This window comes from Aulonocara sp. 'chitande type north' Nkhata Bay, linkage group LG4, assembly GCF_057382095.1.
Source record: "Aulonocara sp. 'chitande type north' Nkhata Bay isolate Kocher_YH1m ecotype deep benthic linkage group LG4, A_spYH_male_GT1.1, whole genome shotgun sequence".
NCBI classification, from domain to species: Eukaryota; Metazoa; Chordata; class Actinopteri; order Cichliformes; family Cichlidae; genus Aulonocara; species Aulonocara sp. 'chitande type north' Nkhata Bay.
In genome coordinates, this window is record NC_141347.1 from 11,056,805 (window position 1) to 11,075,496 (window position 18,692).

General features: G+C 40.5%; 2 protein-coding genes across 3 annotated transcripts in view; both read right to left on the reverse strand.

Moving 5' to 3' along the window:
* Positions 1–637: 637 nt before the first annotated feature.
* ilf3b (interleukin enhancer binding factor 3b) lies at positions 638–14,829 on the reverse strand. 2 transcript variants are annotated; one of them, XM_086288362.1, is made up of 18 exons: positions 14,734–14,829; positions 13,354–13,450; positions 12,439–12,659; positions 12,161–12,335; positions 10,664–10,811; positions 9,144–9,235; positions 7,882–7,977; positions 7,518–7,629; positions 7,304–7,401; positions 6,625–6,736; positions 6,378–6,491; positions 5,797–6,002; positions 5,482–5,661; positions 5,118–5,399; positions 3,574–3,706; positions 3,424–3,471; positions 1,468–1,863; positions 638–1,360 (listed from the first exon to the last, which is right to left on the reverse strand). In XM_086288362.1, exons 2-18 carry the CDS (start codon positions 13,354–13,356, stop codon positions 1,230–1,232), a joined length of 2,547 nt encoding a protein of 848 aa, XP_086144488.1. In that variant the 5' UTR covers positions 13,357–13,450; positions 14,734–14,829; the 3' UTR covers positions 638–1,229. The 2 variants fall into 2 exon arrangements, with proteins under 2 accessions (XP_086144488.1, XP_086144489.1); XM_086288363.1 differs by lacking the exons at positions 638–1,360; positions 1,468–1,863 and adding an exon at positions 1,985–2,874.
* A 1,946-nt stretch (positions 14,830–16,775) lies between these two features.
* Positions 16,776–18,692, reverse strand: part of LOC147331993 (prostaglandin E2 receptor EP1 subtype-like) — a 7,870-nt gene continuing 5,953 nt past the window's right edge. The window contains exon 3 of the mRNA XM_086288367.1: positions 16,776–17,621. Coding sequence (XP_086144493.1) covers positions 17,343–17,621 — 279 coding nt within the window. The 3' untranslated portion in view covers positions 16,776–17,342. The remainder of the gene's footprint in view (positions 17,622–18,692) is intronic.

Below are 18,692 nucleotides of genomic sequence, written 5' to 3' on the forward strand. Positions count from 1 at the left end.
AAGGTGGTCTAACATCCCTTTTTCTGCGAAAAACGCTTTGGCCTCAGCACATCCCTTTATATAACTATATAATTGTAAATAGCTACTGGTTTAATCATAGGCAGATGTTTATGCATATAAATATGTTTTAAAAGACTGACTCCCCACGTTTCTCAAAGTGGTTTGGTCCACTGCCGACCAAAGGATGAGTGAGAAAGCGTCATTTCTATAACATAGTTCCAGTCGGACTATATTTTATTGGTTACTAACCTTTAACAAACTTTTCCGCTTCAGTGATGCTACTACATTACAGGACATTTATAACCCTAGGGGCATCTATGAACATTTAAAAAGAATAAAATAAAATCATAACTTATTTTACCCAGTTTCCAAATGCTTATAGCTGTAATTTTGGTAGCGTTTCCAGATTTCCTTTGAGCCTGCTTAATATTACCTGTGAAATACCCCACTTTATATGATTATAACTGTTAGCCGATAACTTTAGTCAAAACTGTAATGAAGGCTTTTATTCAAAATAAAAGTCTTTTATTGATACAAACATAGTTTGTTGTACATTAACTCAAGTCCCACCCAATCCAAAAGCTACATTGAGCAGAAATGTGACTTTAAACACCAGAACGTAAAGTGTACTTTCCAGTAATCTCCAAAACCATTTATTAAAATAACTACATCACAGTAGGTAAATTACAAAATAAGCCAAAATTACAAGCACTGGAGAAAAGTTGTTCTTGGGTCCACTGAATTGTTACAAAAACAAAAGGAAAACAAAACACACAACCCTGTAGTTTAACACCACAAGATTGTACTAAATTTCATGTGGAAATAAATGCTGTTGCCACATAACTGTTAAAGGAAACCAAGTCAGAACAAGCAAGTGAATTGTAGCATCGGCTTTCATATTTAGTGATGAGAATGGGGACTGGTAGTATCGATTTAAAAAAAAAAAAAAAAAAAAATTATATATATATAATTTTAAAAAAGACTAAGCACCGACCAGACCACTGAAACAGACCAGTAAATTCAGCCACAACTCTGCTTTGACACATCAAAGTCCAGATATCTCGTTTTGTGCCCACATGTGCTACATACAAACCAAAAGCACATACGAAGCAAACATAGAAAAGGCAGAGAGCACAGGCAAGCTGTCAATCACTTTCTTTGGAGAAGGCTTGAGACACTGATGCGGGGTGCTTGGTGCTGGAGATTCACAGATGGAGGGACGCAGTCGTCTATCTGTACTGGTAGTTCATGCTGCTGTCGCCTCTGCCGTAGCCCACCGAGTTGTGGTACTGAGAACCAAAGCCCTGGTTGCTACCTCCTCCACCTCCCTGTGAGTTGTAACCGGACTGGTTGTTGAAACCTGCACCAAAACGATGACAATTAGTGATGAAAATGTGTATAAATAAAATTTTTCTTAGAATCCTTAAAATCCCAACACTTTACCAGCGTAACTGTAATCTTGATTACCTCCAGCTCCTCCTGTCACTTGGCTCGGGTATGCAGTGCTGTACGAGTATCCACCTGCTCCCCCCTGGTTCTGGTTGAAACTCTTCTTTCCCTGCCCGTAGCCCTGGCCATACTGGTTATAGGAGCCCTGCCCTGAGCCGCTGCCAGACTGGTAGCCCCCTGCAGGCCCACTATTTGTCCCTGGGGGACCTGGAAAAGATGCTTTCCCTCCTTTGTGCATAGGAGGTTTCTTTTTGAGGGGCTTGCAGGCAGAAGCGGCAGTGTAGGCTCCATCGTTCTGGTAGTATGAACCATAGGATCCCTGTGCTGGGCCCAGTGCTGTGTTAGCTGGAGGGCCAACCGATGAGCTGCCTGATGCCCCAGGTCCTCCGTTTGTACCTCCGTTATTGTAGTAATCTGTGAAACAAGGGCATTGCATGGTCATAAAAACAAACATAGCATGGCAGCGGCTGCACCTACTACATGTTTCTTAATGGCAATACATTGTCACGCACAATCAAAACAAAGCCTGCAGTAGCACAGTGATGAATGAAGTCACATTTATTTAAAAAAAAAAAAAAACAAAAAACCTAAAAAAAACAAAACATAAAAACAGCTAGAACAAGTCTTTTCACCAACACGCATCAGATCTTCCAATTCATCCACTGTCTTCCAACAGCTACAGTTCAGAACTTAATACAGATGGAAAACTGAAACCTGCAGACATCCCCAAAATAAGAACATCAGGCATTCAGTGCAGTAATGACTTAACAAGTGTTGCTGATGTGATACAGAAACAGCAGATTCTTTTGTTGTTTTCGAATAGACCACATGACCACTTTTTAAAAGCAAACAGGAAAAAACATGGGAGTGAGTAAAAAGCATTAAGAGTGAACTAAAAAGCAATCCACGTGGAAATGTTCTCAGCATTTGCATCCAAGAAAACGTTAAGATAAAGAGAGAGACCAGGCCATCCTTGTGGTCTTGACAACAATCCAAAAGACAGTCTAGTCCAGCTGCCAGCTAGTCACACTCCAGAAACAAGCCCCGTCCCCCAGTATGACGGGTGAAGATACTCTGCAACAAATCGGCCCTGCAGCTTGCAGAGATCCAGGAGTTTGGGTACATCCACGGCAACTTGAGAGAACACAAGGTGTTATGGCTACATGCATGCAAGTGGCACGTCATCTCCCCGAGGTGCCATGGTTACGACAAGAAGAACTGGCAAGACAGGGCAGAGGGTAGTTGTCACTTTGTTCCAAGGGTTGAGGACTTGGTGGTGAAGAGGAGTTCGTGATGCTTCGGGAAAACTACTGAGTATTTTGTCCGTTTTTATCCTCGCTACAGCACAGTTTTGGATTTTCTAAGACTGGGGGAACATCTATGTCGCAAACTCGTGGTAGCCATAGCAGTCTGAGACAAAGTCACCTAAAGAGTGAGACAGGGCAGAGAAGGGGAAAAAAAAATGATCAAAATTAGATTTAAATTTTAGTTTGAATTTTTTTCCCTGCCTTAAAATTGTGGCAGGTGAAATACTCATTGGTCGGATTTTGTTCAAACTGAATTTGATTTGTTTTGGTCTTTTTTAGATTTCTCTGCTCCTGTCACGCTCTTGTAGGTCAGTCCTCAGAACAGGCTGCCAGAACGAAGAAAGGGGTACTCATAAGAGGCGACTTGTCAAAACCAGATTCAATCCTGTGGCTTAAAGCAGAGAAATGTAAAATCACTGAACTGGGAACAACCCAGCATGGTCTTGCTGGCTGGGGGAAAAAAAAAAAAAAAAAAAAAATCATATTTTTTTTTTTTTTTAACATAATAGACTACATTTCCCAGAGTTCTAGCCAGATGCAGGAGGACAACATCAATGCTAACAAACTGGCAAAAATATATAATTCTGAAGCTCACGGGGTAAATCAGATTCTCAAAGATTACATTCTTACCCACAACAAGATTAGAAAGGAAGAAATGGACACTCACTGTATCCGGAGTTGGCGTTGTTCCCATAACCATATGTTCCAAAGCCACCTAGGAGGAGCACATAAGTTTTATTTTCAAGAGATTTAACACTGTGTCAAGCACACTGACCAAGTCTACCAGCAGTACCAGTATACCAGGATCTGTTTTTACCTCCTTGGCCATAGCCGCCTCCATTATTGAAACCTCTGCCTCTTCCACGACCTCGCCCTCCTCTCCCTCTGCCCCTGGGGGCGCCGACATCTCCAGGTCCAGGGGCTCCCATCATGCCAAACCCTGGCGTGTGCTAAAGAGAAAATGAACATCACTTAAAAGGAGTTCAGCATAACTTTCTGCATACCTGTGTTTCAGTAACAATGACAAAAGTACATGTTACATAACTATATTTTACAGCTAGTCTACTTCCCCCATATGAGTAAGAACACTAGCAAATTTTAGTTATTCATCTTAGTGTTGTTTCCGTACCTTATTTGCTGATATCTTAACTCTTTACGTCATAAAGGCAACATTTGATGACCTCCCCTGTACCTTTAATGGTGAGTTTCAACACCTCAGTTAATACCAATAAAGACATTGAAAACAAACTACTGTAATAGTCATCAAACAAAGGGTAGCTGCACAGGCAGAGACCACCTTCGCTAACTTCTGTTGCAAACCCAGTCATTTTGTTCTATAAGCAGGCCTAAAATATGACAGGAAGCACTCCGCGCAGAAAAGAGCTTCAATGGTTACTCATGGTAGCCTTTCAAGGGTAAAGAGTTCAAATCAATACCATTATACTTTTGTATTAATAGTGTTAGCAAACAAAACAGTTAACCAGTTAGCTGTAACCTAGCCATAGTTAATGCCATTAGCAGATTAAGTAGTTACTTACCAGATCAGCTCAACAGTCTGGGTAAAGTGGCTAACAGCATCCACTCAAGATAGTATTTTGCTACATAACATGGATGAACTGCAGATTATCTTATCAGGAGAGCCAGCGTTTGCCACCATTAAACAGAAGATTTCCATTTATTGCAAGCCCTACAATGGACTATAATTTTCTCTTGACAACCAAATCCAAGATAGCAGTGGGAGTGGAAGAGAGCATTGAAGAAAGATGCTCATTAAAGTTTTTCCCCCTTTGGTTTTTTGGCAGATACTTCTGTTGTGCATCCTTCAGATAGAATTCACTTGTCAGCCTGTTAAGAGGCAACTGTCTCATGTTTTTAAGATGTGACACAATCCTTTCTAACATCAGTAATTAACTCAAATAGATGAACAGAGCACGTTTAATTTTAACTTTAACTTTTTTTTTTATTTGAGCAGTAATGTGGCCATTATACTTGCTGCATTGCCTGTGTCATGAGCTTATTTTGACGTCATATGACGTCTTCTTTTGGCACTTCGGCTGGTCATGCAGCTCTTAAGTTGGCGTGTTGTGTGTCCAATCGTTACGGCTTTTACTGCCATTTTAATATGATGTTCCAATACAGAACGCCCCCCCCCCCCAAACAAGACCCTACAACTTTACTTCACTGCAAAACGCAAGATGTAAACTTGTTGGATGTTACTCTTTCATCACTGTCATGGTACATTACCACTGAGCTGTACAGGAACTGATGTACACAAAATACAACATGAACCACAGTTACTTTAACTACAAACATGCTTTAAGCAAAAATCTTGGGCCTGGACTTTTGAAATGGGATGCTTACCATGGGTGGTCCCTTTTTCTTTTTAGCAGCTTCGGGTGCTGAGCCTTCAGGGAAGAGCCGTTCCAGTGCAGCCAGAGCTGCATAAGCCTTAGCCACCTTTTTATTGGATCCTGTGCCCTGGAACTTCTGCCCATCGATCTCCACCTCCATGACAAAACGTTTGTCGTGGCTGCCGCCGGTCTCTGATATGAGCTCATACTTGAGGCCTCGACGCTTCTCATTCAGCTCCATCACTGGGTTCTTGCCGTGTTTAGTGAGGATTGGTCCCTGCTGGCGAGCAGTCTGATAAGAAAGAGTTGGTGGGTAAAATGACACATTGAGCAGTACAGGAAACAACCCAAAAGCTGGTTGCTGACACACATACCTCTGCAGCTTCAGTGCTTTCTGCATTAGCTGCTCCTGCGGCAGCAGTGATAGTTTCGACAGGTGGCACTACTGGCTTCTGTTGTTCCACAGTGTTTGCTACTACTGCCTCGTCTGCTTTTACTGCCGGCTCAGGAGACTTTAGTTCTACTCCAGTGGGCAGGCCCATGTCCTGTAAAACCTAAAAGGTGCCCACAGAAGATTCATTGTAGGTTAAAAAGACAAGAATAAAGTCTAACTATACCTACAAAAAGACACTGAGGCAACAATGAAATCTAATATGCATTTCAGACAGTCTTGCAAATGTTTTGCCTACCTTTACAGCTACGTGCAGCTTGGCAGTGCGTTTTGATGGGCCTGAAGCCTCAAATGTCTTGCCATCTACCTCTACAGCCATTGTAAAGACAGGAACATGAACTGGGCCAGTCTGGGAGATCAGCTTATACTGTAGTCCTGGCTTTAACTGATTGAGCCTCATTAGGGCATTCATGGCTTGGGGAGGCTCAGCCTTCTCCTCTGCAGCTGGTGATAAAGTCAGAAAAACAGCATTATGATAACAATAATAACATACAGTAAAATCCAAATGTTTTACTTTAATCATCAGACTAGTGAAATTTCTTTGACCAGAAAGTAGTAATGTAGTTATAATTTTTTAAACCAAACATCTTTAACCTATTGAAAGTGAACAAACATCAAAATTGTTAATTCAATTCAAAAAGAAAGGAACATATTTGAGTAACATTATCAATGGCAGCACACTTCATGATTTCTGATACAGCTGAACTTCACATCTGATCACCCAAGTGTGTCTCTTCCGCACCTACCTGGGCACAGATTGTTCTGCCATGCCCAGATAAGCGCACGCACGCACGCACCTTGAGCTAAAAGAGCACTTACATTTCTTCTGCAGCTTTTTCTTCTTTTTATTGGGACTCTTGTCATCAGTACCCTCTTCTTCCTCGATAGGCCTCTTCATTGGTGGTGCATATGCTGTACTGGGTGGGATTTGCACTGAAACACAACAACCGAAGTTGTGCAATGAGATCATTCAAATTATACTAAATACATATTAAATATACACCATGCACAGACAAAACTTCCATGTCTAATGTGCTTTTGTAGACGACTTAAATCTCAGGTTTACCTGTGTAATCGATAGGAGTCTCAGGTCGAGGTTTCTTGGGCATCTTAGAAGGAAGTGGATCCATTCCAAGCACTTTGTGAAGCTGTCCAAAAGCTGACAGTCTTAAGGCATGCTGAGGACAACAAACACATGATGTTAACTATATACCCATTTATGAATATGCAGAACACAGACTGTATATGAAAGAAGGACACAGACACTGTGACATCACTCACTGGTTTATGAAGCCCTGTTGTTAGTGTCTGAGCCATTTCTTTTGTTTATTCGTTTATTTTAAGTCAGAAGTGACTCTATTTGGACAACAGGGTAAAGTGCTAAGTCACCAGCTATGGCTAGCAAAACTCATCAGCATGCTGCAACCATAAACTGCTTGACTGCATCATAGAAACCAGCTAATTCAAGTTAAGCAATAGAGTTTGAAAGTACTGGAGTTTTTTTCCCCAATGACCCCAATTTTAAACCTAAATTTGAAATCAGTTAAAAATATAAAATAAACAAATCTCTCTCCATGCAGATCATGTTGGGCTGTTTTTTTGTACCAGGCTGTAAACATGATTTTTCTTCTTTTGCTGCATATTTGGGAATTTGAACACTGATGTTGATGGACATGAGCTTGCTTTTGTAGCCAGCCTCTTGGGGACTTTTTGAGGCACTGCTGCTGCCACACCCACACACTTACTTGTGCACTTGCTGTGATGTCTTCTCTTTGCTGCTGGTCCAAATGACCAATTGCATCTGTTGGCTCCTTCTCACATGGATCGGAAATTCCAGGCCCATCTTACAACATAAACAAACGACAGCATTGGCGTGTGCTTAGAAATAAGCGCACAAACTAAACAAGTACAATTACACTTGCACAATTAAAGTTTTGAGAAGAGATCTCAGGTGTATACCTGCCATGAGGATTCCTGAAGCCAGACATTCTAAAACCCTCCGCAGAGCCTCTCCTGCACCCATGGGCCGGTTCCCTGTGCCAATGGCTTTCTCACAGATCAGCTCCAATGGCTGCAAAGCATGAGAGATAGCATCCTATTTTTAAGCCCTTACACAAAGAGATTTCAGGTCACAGTATTAGAACGTGAGATAGTGGTGTCTTGAAAGCAATAACAAAGGAATTTTAAAGTTTCTTTTTTGACATTTTCATCAGCCTTAGGCAATATTTATTCAACATATCTGATAGTCTTAAAAAGGCACAATCAGCGCATATCTGTCCATCTAAAATTTATTTTTTTTGTTATAAGGTTTTCTTTTACTCACCCAGCCCCGAAGGGGGGCCCATGTTGGGACGCGGGCGCATAAGTCCCTTAGGATCCGGATGACAATGACACAGGAGCGAAGCCCATTGGCTCTAGCCTGAGGAAACAAGAAGGGGTGGGGGGAGGGGCACAAACAGCCTTAGTTAAACAAAAACAAAACAACAACAAAAAACAACAACAACAAAAACAACAACACAACAGAAAAGCAGACTGTACGCAACAAAAAGCAAGATAAATATTCAAATATGTGGAAAGATAAAAATGAAGCCACACAGACTACAGCATTTTAGCTTTGTCATTATGGTAAATGTCCAGAGAGATTAGGTGACAGAATGATGTTTGATCACTTTGGTGGAAAAGCCTATTATGTCTGCAAATCAATAGCCAGCATGATCGATGGTGTAGTTACTGCTTGTAGGAAAAAAAGCATGCATATGAATGCGCGACTAAAGCCACCTCAAACTTTATGTCAACTTTAAAATGATTAACAAGTGTGTTATTTCAGAGGATATGCATACATGTGCTGTCATTAAAAGAGGCCATGACTAAGTTAGTGGCAAAGGAAGTTTAAAATATGACTCGAGGTGCAATATTTCTGCTGCTTTTGTGGCACACAGAGTAACAGAAACAGCCAGAGAGCAGAAACAGCTGAGGCCACATACTCTACAATAACAAGCTGCAGAGATGGAGCACTGATCGTTATAGTGTCAAAGCCAGAAATGAAACAGGCGAAAATACTACAATGAGATATAATCAAACACAATTAACTACAAGGAACCCTTTCTCTACCAAAAGTGGAGCTTGCGACTTGCAGAAGTGTGAAAATAATGACAAAGCACTCACAGCAACACTGACATTGGAGAAATATTGCACCTGGACAAACCATGGATTAGTTCTCTCCCCCCCCTTTTTTTTTTCTTTTTTTTTTTTACTGATTTGAGTTAGAAGCTGTTAAGCTAAATGTGAAAACAAAGAAAATCAGGGACCGAAAAGCAACAATTTCTCCGTTTATGAAATGATAAAGCAATAAAAATCTGTTATGTGAGTAAAACAACTCTACAACAGTGCAATGACAAAGGTTTCCTAAGAAACAAACATCCAGGTCATCAAGAATTACTACAGGAAGTACACTTCAAAAGAGTAAATTTAAAAAAAAGAAAGAAAAACAAAAAACACATGGAACGCCCAAATAAAAGACAAACAGCATAAAACCAAACTCAAAACTACTTCTGTTTTAGAGACAAATAAAGACAAGATCCAAACCTGGAACCACTTAGCGTGGCGGAGAGACGCCAAGGCAGTTAGGCATTTCTGCCTGTCCAGAACATCCGGGGGATCGTTGACTGAAAGCGTTTCTATTGGCAGGTGGAATAAGAAGACAAGGTACAGTTTGACCAAGGGGAGTTCTGTCAGCCGGCCAGGGGGAACACAGGCAGCCTTCCCAAACCACAGCCAGGAGGGGAAAGGGGAGGGGGACCCCTCCACTGGAGAACCACCAAACGCTCCCAACCTCCCAGTTAATATGGTTTGACATGACCCGGCACGTAACAATTACACTTAAATTCCACCGGAGTGACTGTAATGCAGAGTGCGTTGTAACTGGAATATGTAAAAAAATAAGATTACAAGAAATAAAAATAAATCCCTGACGTAGAAAGGCAACTTTATAAAGGGATTTATAGGTTGCATCAAATGGGAGGTTGTCTCTCCATAGCCGCTTCAACTCAAATGATGCTTTAGTTTCATTGCCTAAAACGGTCTAGTTTTCTTTTTCTGGCGCTAACAGGAGGTAGAGCCCCTCCCCTTCACCCCTAGATTGGGTACACTGCGCTTTGCCCCTTCCGAGACAGAGAGCGGCCAGTTGGTCAAAGGTCCAGCGTCCCTAAAAATTGACAAACTAGAAGGCTTGACAGAGAGAATCAGAATTGAAACCACAGGCAAAAATGATCAGATACACAAAAGGTGGGTATAAAAAAAAGTCCACACTGCAGCAAAACTGATGGCTTAAAAAGAAAAAAATTAAACAAAGTCCCAAACTGGGCCTCACTGTGAGCACGAAGCTACAGATAAAGTCAAGGTAGAGGTCTATTGTTGAAAACTCAAAAAACGCAAAATACAAATGTTTTGTTGTATAGCTACCAATAATCCAAATAACTACATGTTTCACATTGCCATTAATTATTACTAGCTGACATGTGGGACCAACCCCTGGATTTTTGGGTGTGGTTGGACAGGCAATTTCAAGTGTCCCTTGTCATTATCTGCAACCCCGAGCCTTCCCTGCTCAACAACATCAGAGACTGTCAATAGCCCACTGCTGGGTGTCACTGCACGTTTTGCTACTCATTTTTGCTGCAATGCAAACTGTTCATCATCAATGATAAAACACATGCAAACAAAGTGGTCTCTCTTTTTGTATTTGGTTAAATTCTCAGTAAGCCTTCATTTCTTTGGTGACCTTGATCATTAAGGGGGAAGAGAAAGCCACGTCTTCAGAAGTCAGTAAACTACCTGCCCTATACTGTATATTGGGCCATCAAAAATGTCCAATTACATTACATGGAACTACAAGAGTGTCTAGAGAGCTATAAACATAGCACACTTTCATTATGTGACTGCATTTCTTGTCCTCTAGCTCCATTGAAGGCCCAATAAACAATATCTGTCTAGGCTGGTTACCTGCCTGGCCTCCCTGCTGGAAACAGGGTGCCAGTAAAAAGAGGGGAAAAAGAAGAAAAGAAAAAAAGAAAGAAAAACACTGAGGCTTTCAATCAGGAGCTTACCTCCAGCTGCAGCCCTCTCAATCTCTTCACGGACCAAAGGGGACGTCAGGTGAATTGTGAGGGTGAGAGGGGGCTCCTTGGTGTTCTTTATGACGATGCTAGCTTCACGGATCTGTTGGGTCACCACATACTTGTCTTCTGTGATCAACTGAAAGAAAGAAAAGACAATCAGTACAGTTTAAAAAAAAAAAAAAGAAAAAAAAAAAAAAGACTTGACACTGGTTTCTTTAACTTATCCAGTCATGAAGGAGGACACGTGTAGGGATACCAAAGACTATACAACTGTAGGATTTCCTTAACAACATAACACTACTCAGGGATCCAGAATGAAAACTTTGAAATCGCTTTTTCCTCTAAATTTGGGTTTATAAAAAGCCCTAATGTCTTGTTTCATTTTAAAGATATTGAGTTATTATAGAAATCTATGAAGCTAGCAAATATAGATTCTTGGTCCTAGATCATTTTGTTTTATTAAAACTGCTACCAGTAACTTTCCCCAACAGTTTACATACCAGTACAGATGTAATCTCAAGGCTTATATCAATGGATATGTTCTCATCCAACCAAATTCTCACTGGTGAGGCAATCGCAGATTTCACTTTCATAAGAACAAAGGCAACGACTAGCTTTTCCATAATACCCATTACTATCATTGTTTCCACAAATGTGTCCGTCTGCAGACACTTTTGGGTCAGAGGAGTTTTCACCCAAGCGAGACGCTTCTGATTAGCTTATTTAATGCTTACATTTACCGAAATTTTAATTAAAGAGTACCCCCAAGTGTGAAGGGCTAACCCGAAAATACAAGCTTTCCGGGCCTAACACAATGTTAATCAATACGTTTAAAATACGAATACTGGCAGGCGGACGATTTCAGCCAAATAACATTTTCATTGGTTTACTGCAGCCTTGAATTCATTTTAGCTTTACATTTCCTCTTCCCAGCTCACAGAAACAGGAGCTGCTTTTTGGGTCGGAGTCACTGCTTGTGTGCATGCTGCCAGTGGGAAGTTTTGTTTGTCCTTACTGCACAGGATGACACGGACACCCAGAACATCAGTCATGTCAAAATTGAAAATAATTTTCCCAACTCAGTTTAATTTCAGTTAGCTTTCAGCTTCTGCTTGTTTCAGTTTAGTTTTTATTGTTCTAAAATGGGCCGTTTTAGTTTTTCCAATTACTATAATGACAAATATGTTTGATAAGGCTAAGACTTTACAGGCATTACAATACAAGTAGCATCACAGCCACGTAGGTACCCCAAATCTCTATCAAGACATGACCCAAAGCTTCAGATTGATAATGCACCACAAAGACTAAAACTAATATAGTTTATAAACGTTTGCTCACTTAATTTGCCTTTTTCTAAATCTACTTTTTATTTTTATTTGTGTTAAATCGCATCTAGTTTTAGTTTAGTTTCAAGTTATCTGAAATAGCAATATTATAGTTAAATAAAACTTTTCCAAATATAGAGTGAATCATCACACTTCTCACCTTGAGCTGTGTAACAAGGTTCTCAGACACCTTCTTCAGCAGACTGATGGTAGGCTTGTCCTTACAAAGGAGCACTAGCTCTAGGTCCAGGTCCCCCTTCAGTAACAGGCCTTTAGCAACCAGTCCCACCCTCATGACGCCACGCAGAGAGCGGGTGGCCTGATCCTTATGCTCACTTTGAAAAGACACCGGATGCACAGTGGAGAAGAATAAAATGAAACAAAGTCAGCTTTGGTTTTAAAAAGGTACTTGTTTACTCAAAGTCTCCAACATCTCACCTTTCTTTATCAGTCTCTGTGCCTGAGTCAGACTTTGTCGTCCCCTTTTCCTGTTTATCCAGCCAGTCAGAGACGGCCTTGAGTGCTCTCTCTGTGTGAGACACCATGTTTTGTACACTTTCCAGCTCTTCCTGTGTCGGGTAGATGGCAGAGTGTTTTGCCATAACATGGCGGTCGTCATTCATGAAGACACGCATGGCGCGGTGGCGCATTGGTGGTGGCTAGTGGTGAAAAGAAACAACAGCGTGAATTTAAGGGAACATATCTGTCACATGGCTAGACGAGATTAGTTTCAATCAAAGCATTCCCATCGTAACACTACCCAGACTTCAATGCATGACAAGAATGTGCATGAGATTTATTACCTTGCATTCCACAAATAAAAGTCTAACTTTTACTCTTGAAAATACATCAATACCTCATCTTGAATTACCCTGGGACAATTAACCAGATTAACACATTTATGCAGCAGCTCCTCAAACTTCAGTCGAGGTTCTAATCAGACCAGTTATTCAACTAACTTTACTAATCCAGTTTTATGAAATAGCTCCTGCTCAACCTGGAAAAACCATTTATCAAGATTAAACGGGCCACCAAACTAAGACCGCCTTCCTCTGACCTTGTTTGATGAATTGAAATACTGAACACAGAGGTCAAGCTTCTAAAACTAATCATTACACAAGCAGAGGGTATGCACAGGCAACCAAAGCCAAATTATGGGAGAGTGATGGCAGTGATGTGAAAGCAGCCAGCATGTGTTCCCAAAGCCCCGGGCATCATGGAACAGCAACATGCTGGCTGCATCAGATGGGTCACAATCATTTGTCCTGTTAACACTGGTATTTAATATAAATGCCTGGATATCCTCTGCCCTATAAACAACGCGCAGTAAGACTTGAATAATGAAAATTTTACCATTGCTGTTGTGGAGACCGTGATGGCTGCTTTATCCAGTGACCCACAGTATTAAAACGGCCGTCTTGGCAGCAGATGACTTTGCTGCTGTCTGAGTCTGCAGGACGGAAATTAAAAATAAAAAAAATAAAAAAAAATCAGGGCAAAATTAAAACCCAACATTTTTTTATATTTCAAGTTTGTCGCTGTTCGACACTCAGTGGCTCAGAGGTGAAAATGTTTTTACACTTCACTGGCATCTCTGGCCCCCAGCTGCAGCAACATAGTTGGTACACATTTACAAGCCTCGGGCACTAAACAGGCCCAGCCTCTCCTGCTCCACAGTAATAAATAAACTCGTGTCTACAAACCACAATATTTCAGAATAAAGGGCAATCATGTATGTATGTATGTATGTATGTATGTATGTATGTATGTATATATTATCCAAAATAAAAATAAAAACCAGGCTGGTGTAAACAGATTAATGTGAGTGGAGGGTAACAGCAGAACCTTCATGGATGACTGAGTGTTCATCAGTGTTGTCTGACGTGATGAGTGTAGCTGCTACTGTGTTACTACAGCAAAACGCTAAGATCTGGATCAAATAGTGGCGTGAAGTGGGCGGGCAGGACTTCTCATTCAATAATAGCGACACACCCACAGGTCTCACATACTGTAGCATTCCCATCGTGGGTCTACCTTTCTGTACCTGGATACAAAGCTGACATAACGTAAAAGAGCAGAAATCTTAAACACGGCTCGTACTGCCCCGTTTTCTACGCTCCAACCTGTCAACGACTTACCGAAACATGGCACAAAGCCAAAATGAGCTCATGTCGCACTCCCCACGAGCCACTAAAGCTTCACACTGAAACGTAACCTTTACGTCAAGAAACAACCAGTCCCCGAACCCTCGCAGCTCCAACTCGTGGATTTAAAAACAGACGCCATTTTAATTCGGCGCAGAGTCTGGCTGTTGACGGCAGCTAGCTCGCATCCCCGACAAAAACCGACCGACTGCGGTTTAAAGCTGCGCAGACATGCTCCACAAATCGGGAAACACAGCCATGTGTGTTACCATTATTCCCGCCAATTGCAAAACTCGATAATATGATGCACATTAACTGAGAATTTTGAATTTAAGTTCTTGTCTGCTGCTTATCAGACACCAAAATGGTAGAGGAGACAAAACGAGACCCCATTGAAACCTCAGCTACAGTTAGCACTAGCATGCTAGCTTTGCCGAACAATGGCAAAAAAAGCTCAACGTCTGAAGTCTACGAGCCCAAGACAGAATATACAGTCGAGCATCTGAACTACTCTTGGTATGCAGCTTCCTTAGTATGTTCATTCCTAAATACTTAAAGTTATTATTTCGGATCTTTTCTTGTTACTTACCGTTGTGTCGTTAACACAGCGCTTCACGCTAGCTCCCGGTCTCGGCAGCAGGAGCACAAATGGAAACGCCCACGATCTGGGAAGAGAATGGTGCTTATTGGACTAAATTTCCACGTGACTTGAATATTTACAAATAGAAAAGCGGAACACCGTCTTTGGGGCGTGGCTAATAATCAAGGCATTGAATTCTAAACACTTGGCTGATTGATTCAGCAATGTTTGGGACTAATGTTATTGTCACGACAGTTATCTTACATAACAAATATTCGTAGTCATTTCCACCGCTTGTGTGTTACTGTGAGAGATATCCATAAAGTTTCCCCCACAAGAATAATGACAGTTATTTAAGGATTTGGTCTAAAAAGTAGTGGAAAAGGCTATTTTAAAAAGAAAAAGTAGCTTTGGTATCTTGTATGAAAAAAGGGGTTGCAGAAATTATAAAGAAAATATCACAGAATACTTTTCTTGATCCAGGTATAGTATTACAGTCTGGAATAGTCTTTTCAAATTAAAATTGTCTCACATCTTATCAAACTCAGTTCTAATCAGCTCACGAAAACTCGAAACATTTCAGCATTACATTGTTACTGTGCTGGGTATCTGGAAGTCAAACAGTTGATTTTGACACACCATCAGATACTTTTTTATCAAAGGTCTATCACCAAATTATCGTTATATATAATTTATGAAAACTATTGTTATTTTTGTGATTCAGTTCAGTTCCAAGACTTCATGCAAACTTTGAGAAAAGCGCATTTAAGCACAATGTCAGACTCTGTGATTGGCTTTATAAAAAAATATATTATTGTGACGCATATAAAAAAATCTATCATAGGGTGAGAGGCAGGGTACACACTGGGTAGGTCACCAGTTGTGTTGCAACAACACATAGTTTACCTTTTAGGGAAATAAATATCCACATGAACCACTGCCATTTCTAAGGTTTTCCAACTCTTAAAATTACACTTCTCTCATTTATATGATGTAAGAACCCATATGTGGGTTAGCAAAAAGATTGATAACAATGACAAACAGCTTGTGTTTGTCCAAAAGTGCAAAATCAGACTAACAGTCCCATTAAGGCTGTGATGGAAAATTCTAACACAGACTGAACGACTCTGTTCCCATAAGATAACGAGTGGTTAAACTGAGATCTTTTAACTTTTGACCTTGAGGAGTTTAGAGTGGTAGCATACACCTCCCTTTTGCTCTGGAATGCACAAAACTGTTTGAACAGCTTTTTTTTTGTGTTCTTTTGCTGTGCAGCCCTGACCGCTTCACAGCAGATTAACCTACATAAAATGAATATGTTAAAGATTCACTTTCCCTCTTTGTTGCTACTGTCTTTAACTTTTCTGTAGATTTTAAAAGCTAATGTTCACTAATTAACATTAAAGGTTTTCAGTTTGTAACAGTTGCTGTTGTAACGCAGTGTATCGTCGCACGGCGGCGCCTCCTGTCTCATGACTGGTGCGTCACCCCCGTTTTTGTTCTTCTTCTACCATCTCTGTAATGGATTCTTACGTGGGTACGCGGACTAGAGTGCTGTCAAGTAATGTGTGGTAGAGGTAGCACTTTTATTTTTGATATTTTAAATAAATGAGTGCTTGTGGGAAGTTAGAAGCTGTTACTCATTCGCTATCCATCTCCACCGCATGTTATAAGTACAGGTCAAGAGCATCAAGTCACTCTGTATTGTAGGCTTAAGACACTACCCCCCTCCCCTCCACAAATTGAAGCTTTTATTTTGTAAGAGCAAAGAAATCTGTGCTGGTTTCAAAAAATTTGGACAGAGTGAGCTATCTAATGTGCTAAGCTAAGCTAACCTGTTGCCTGCTGTGATTTCATCTTCTTGCCTATCTCCTAGCAAAAACATTGTGGTTTACTGCCCAAAATAAGGTTTAAAGGCTAAGTCTAAATTTGAAACTGAGCCTTAAACATTCACAATAACTGCTATTATAAACTAAATTTTGGGAAATATTTTATAAATAAAGGAAACTTTTTCACATCTTGTACAAAAATGATCAAAATGAAAATTTAAAATGAGACAATACAACTTTTTATTACATTCCCTTTAAAAAAAGAAAACACAATGTCACATTCAGTTAGCTTTTGCAGCACATAGCTTCACTTCAGCCCCTGGACACTCGGGGAAAAGTAGATACACTACTGATACATTAACAAATACACAGTAAAGACGCTTATTCACATTCATGTCACAACCCTCCACTGTGCACATACGTGGAGTTTTTCACATCTTTTTGCTGTTGCCTAAGCATTTACACAAGTCATTTACATTACCTCAGAGAAGTAAAAGAAAAAGACAACATCAAAGGCCAAACTTTTTAGTTGAGATGTTTTCTTTAAGATTAAATAGTCTTTACTTTAGGAAATGGGAACACGGAAGAGTCCTGCTCATAGTGTCCTTTTCATTTTTTACATCTGCTTTCAAGCAGGACAAACTCTTCTCTTTACCGTAGTCAGCGTTTTTTCCCTTGTAAAACCACAAGAGGTTCTCCTTAGGCAGTAGGTGATCATCCAGCTCAGAACATTTGACATCCCCACTCACAATAACAGTTTTATTTAAACTGGGGCGGCTTATGCTCTTTTTATTTAAAACTTTTGGGATCAACCTTTTTTTTCTCTGAGTTCTGAAAGGAGCCGAAATCCCAGCGCCGGAGAGTGCTTCCCTTGAAGCTGGCCTGCTTTTTAGTGATGCGGTAGATTTTTCTGAGGATGGCACGTCTCAGCAGGATATAAACCCACGGGTCCAGGATCTGATTGCAGGTGGCCATTCGGACACCTGTCATCATGAGATGTTTGTAAGTCTCTTTGTCACCAAATGTGGAGCTGGTGTAGGACCGTACAGCTGATATCAATCCAAAGATCTAAAAAAAAAAGAAGAAAAAAAGAAGAAGAACCTTTAGGCTCATAACAAATACATGCAAAGTTATGTGAGCTCATTTATCTTCGAACAAGCATAAAGCAATATTTAAGCCAGTCTGGTGTAGTCTCTCTCTCTCTCTCTCTCTCTCTCTCTCTCTATATATATATATATATATATATATATATATATATATATTAGGGGTGCAACGATACACAAAATTCACGGTTCGGTTCGGTTCGATACTTTGGTGTCATGGTTCGATATTTTTTCGATACAAAAAAAAATGTTCATGCCTTTTTAATTTGTCATTTATTAAAATTATAAATATATATTTTAACACAAAAGTACAGTTTTTAAATTTAACCCTAACCCTTGTGCGTGTTGTTTTTTAGCTCGTCATATTGCAGCCACAGAAATTCTTTTGTCCATGAAACCATGAAGCTGCACTTTCTTTTTGCCTTATAGTCTGATTTGTCATAACTTCTCCGTTTTGTGGTAAGCTTTTCTTTGGCTGTCACTTCTTCACCCTGACCTGTCTTATTTGGCTCAGCAGAACTAAAATATATATCTGTCTGTGAAGGTTCTCAATCATCCAGGTCATCGTAGTGAAATATATATCCTGCCGCACTCACATAAGCTCAGCGATTCTCTGCGCGATCAACCTCTCACATGTTTAAGCTGCGGGAGATTTCACTTGTCATGTTTGCATAGTAAGCTAACAATTAATAAGACTATGTCAGAGGAATTGGTGCACAAATTATCATCACTCACAGATCAGTGCTGTCGCTCTCTATACACAGTTCGCGCGATTGCAAAGTGAAAGCAAAAAAACAAGCGCAAATTCAAACACGATTTCAATATGTCACATATTGACAGTGGCTCACCCAATGACATAATTACCCAGCTACATTTCTGAAAGAATGCAAAAGCATTGACATATATTTTTCCTTCCTACAATAGCCCGACAGGCAGGGCAGAGATAGCCCCGGGACGTCGGGCTAGCGATATTGCGAGCCCTGTATCTGATTGAGGAATCACTCATCTTTGGAAAAGAGAGTTTATTACAGAGAAA

Coding starts and splice junctions, on each gene's coding strand:
- ilf3b (XM_086288362.1), bottom strand. Junction 3,707..5,117: donor AGAAAAAGGGACCACCCATG/GTAAGCATCCCA, acceptor TTTTCTCTTTAG/CACACGCCAGGGTTTGGCAT. Junction 1,864..3,423: donor CAACGCCAACTCCGGATACA/GTGAGTGTCCAT, acceptor CTTGTTTCACAG/ATTACTACAATAACGGAGGT.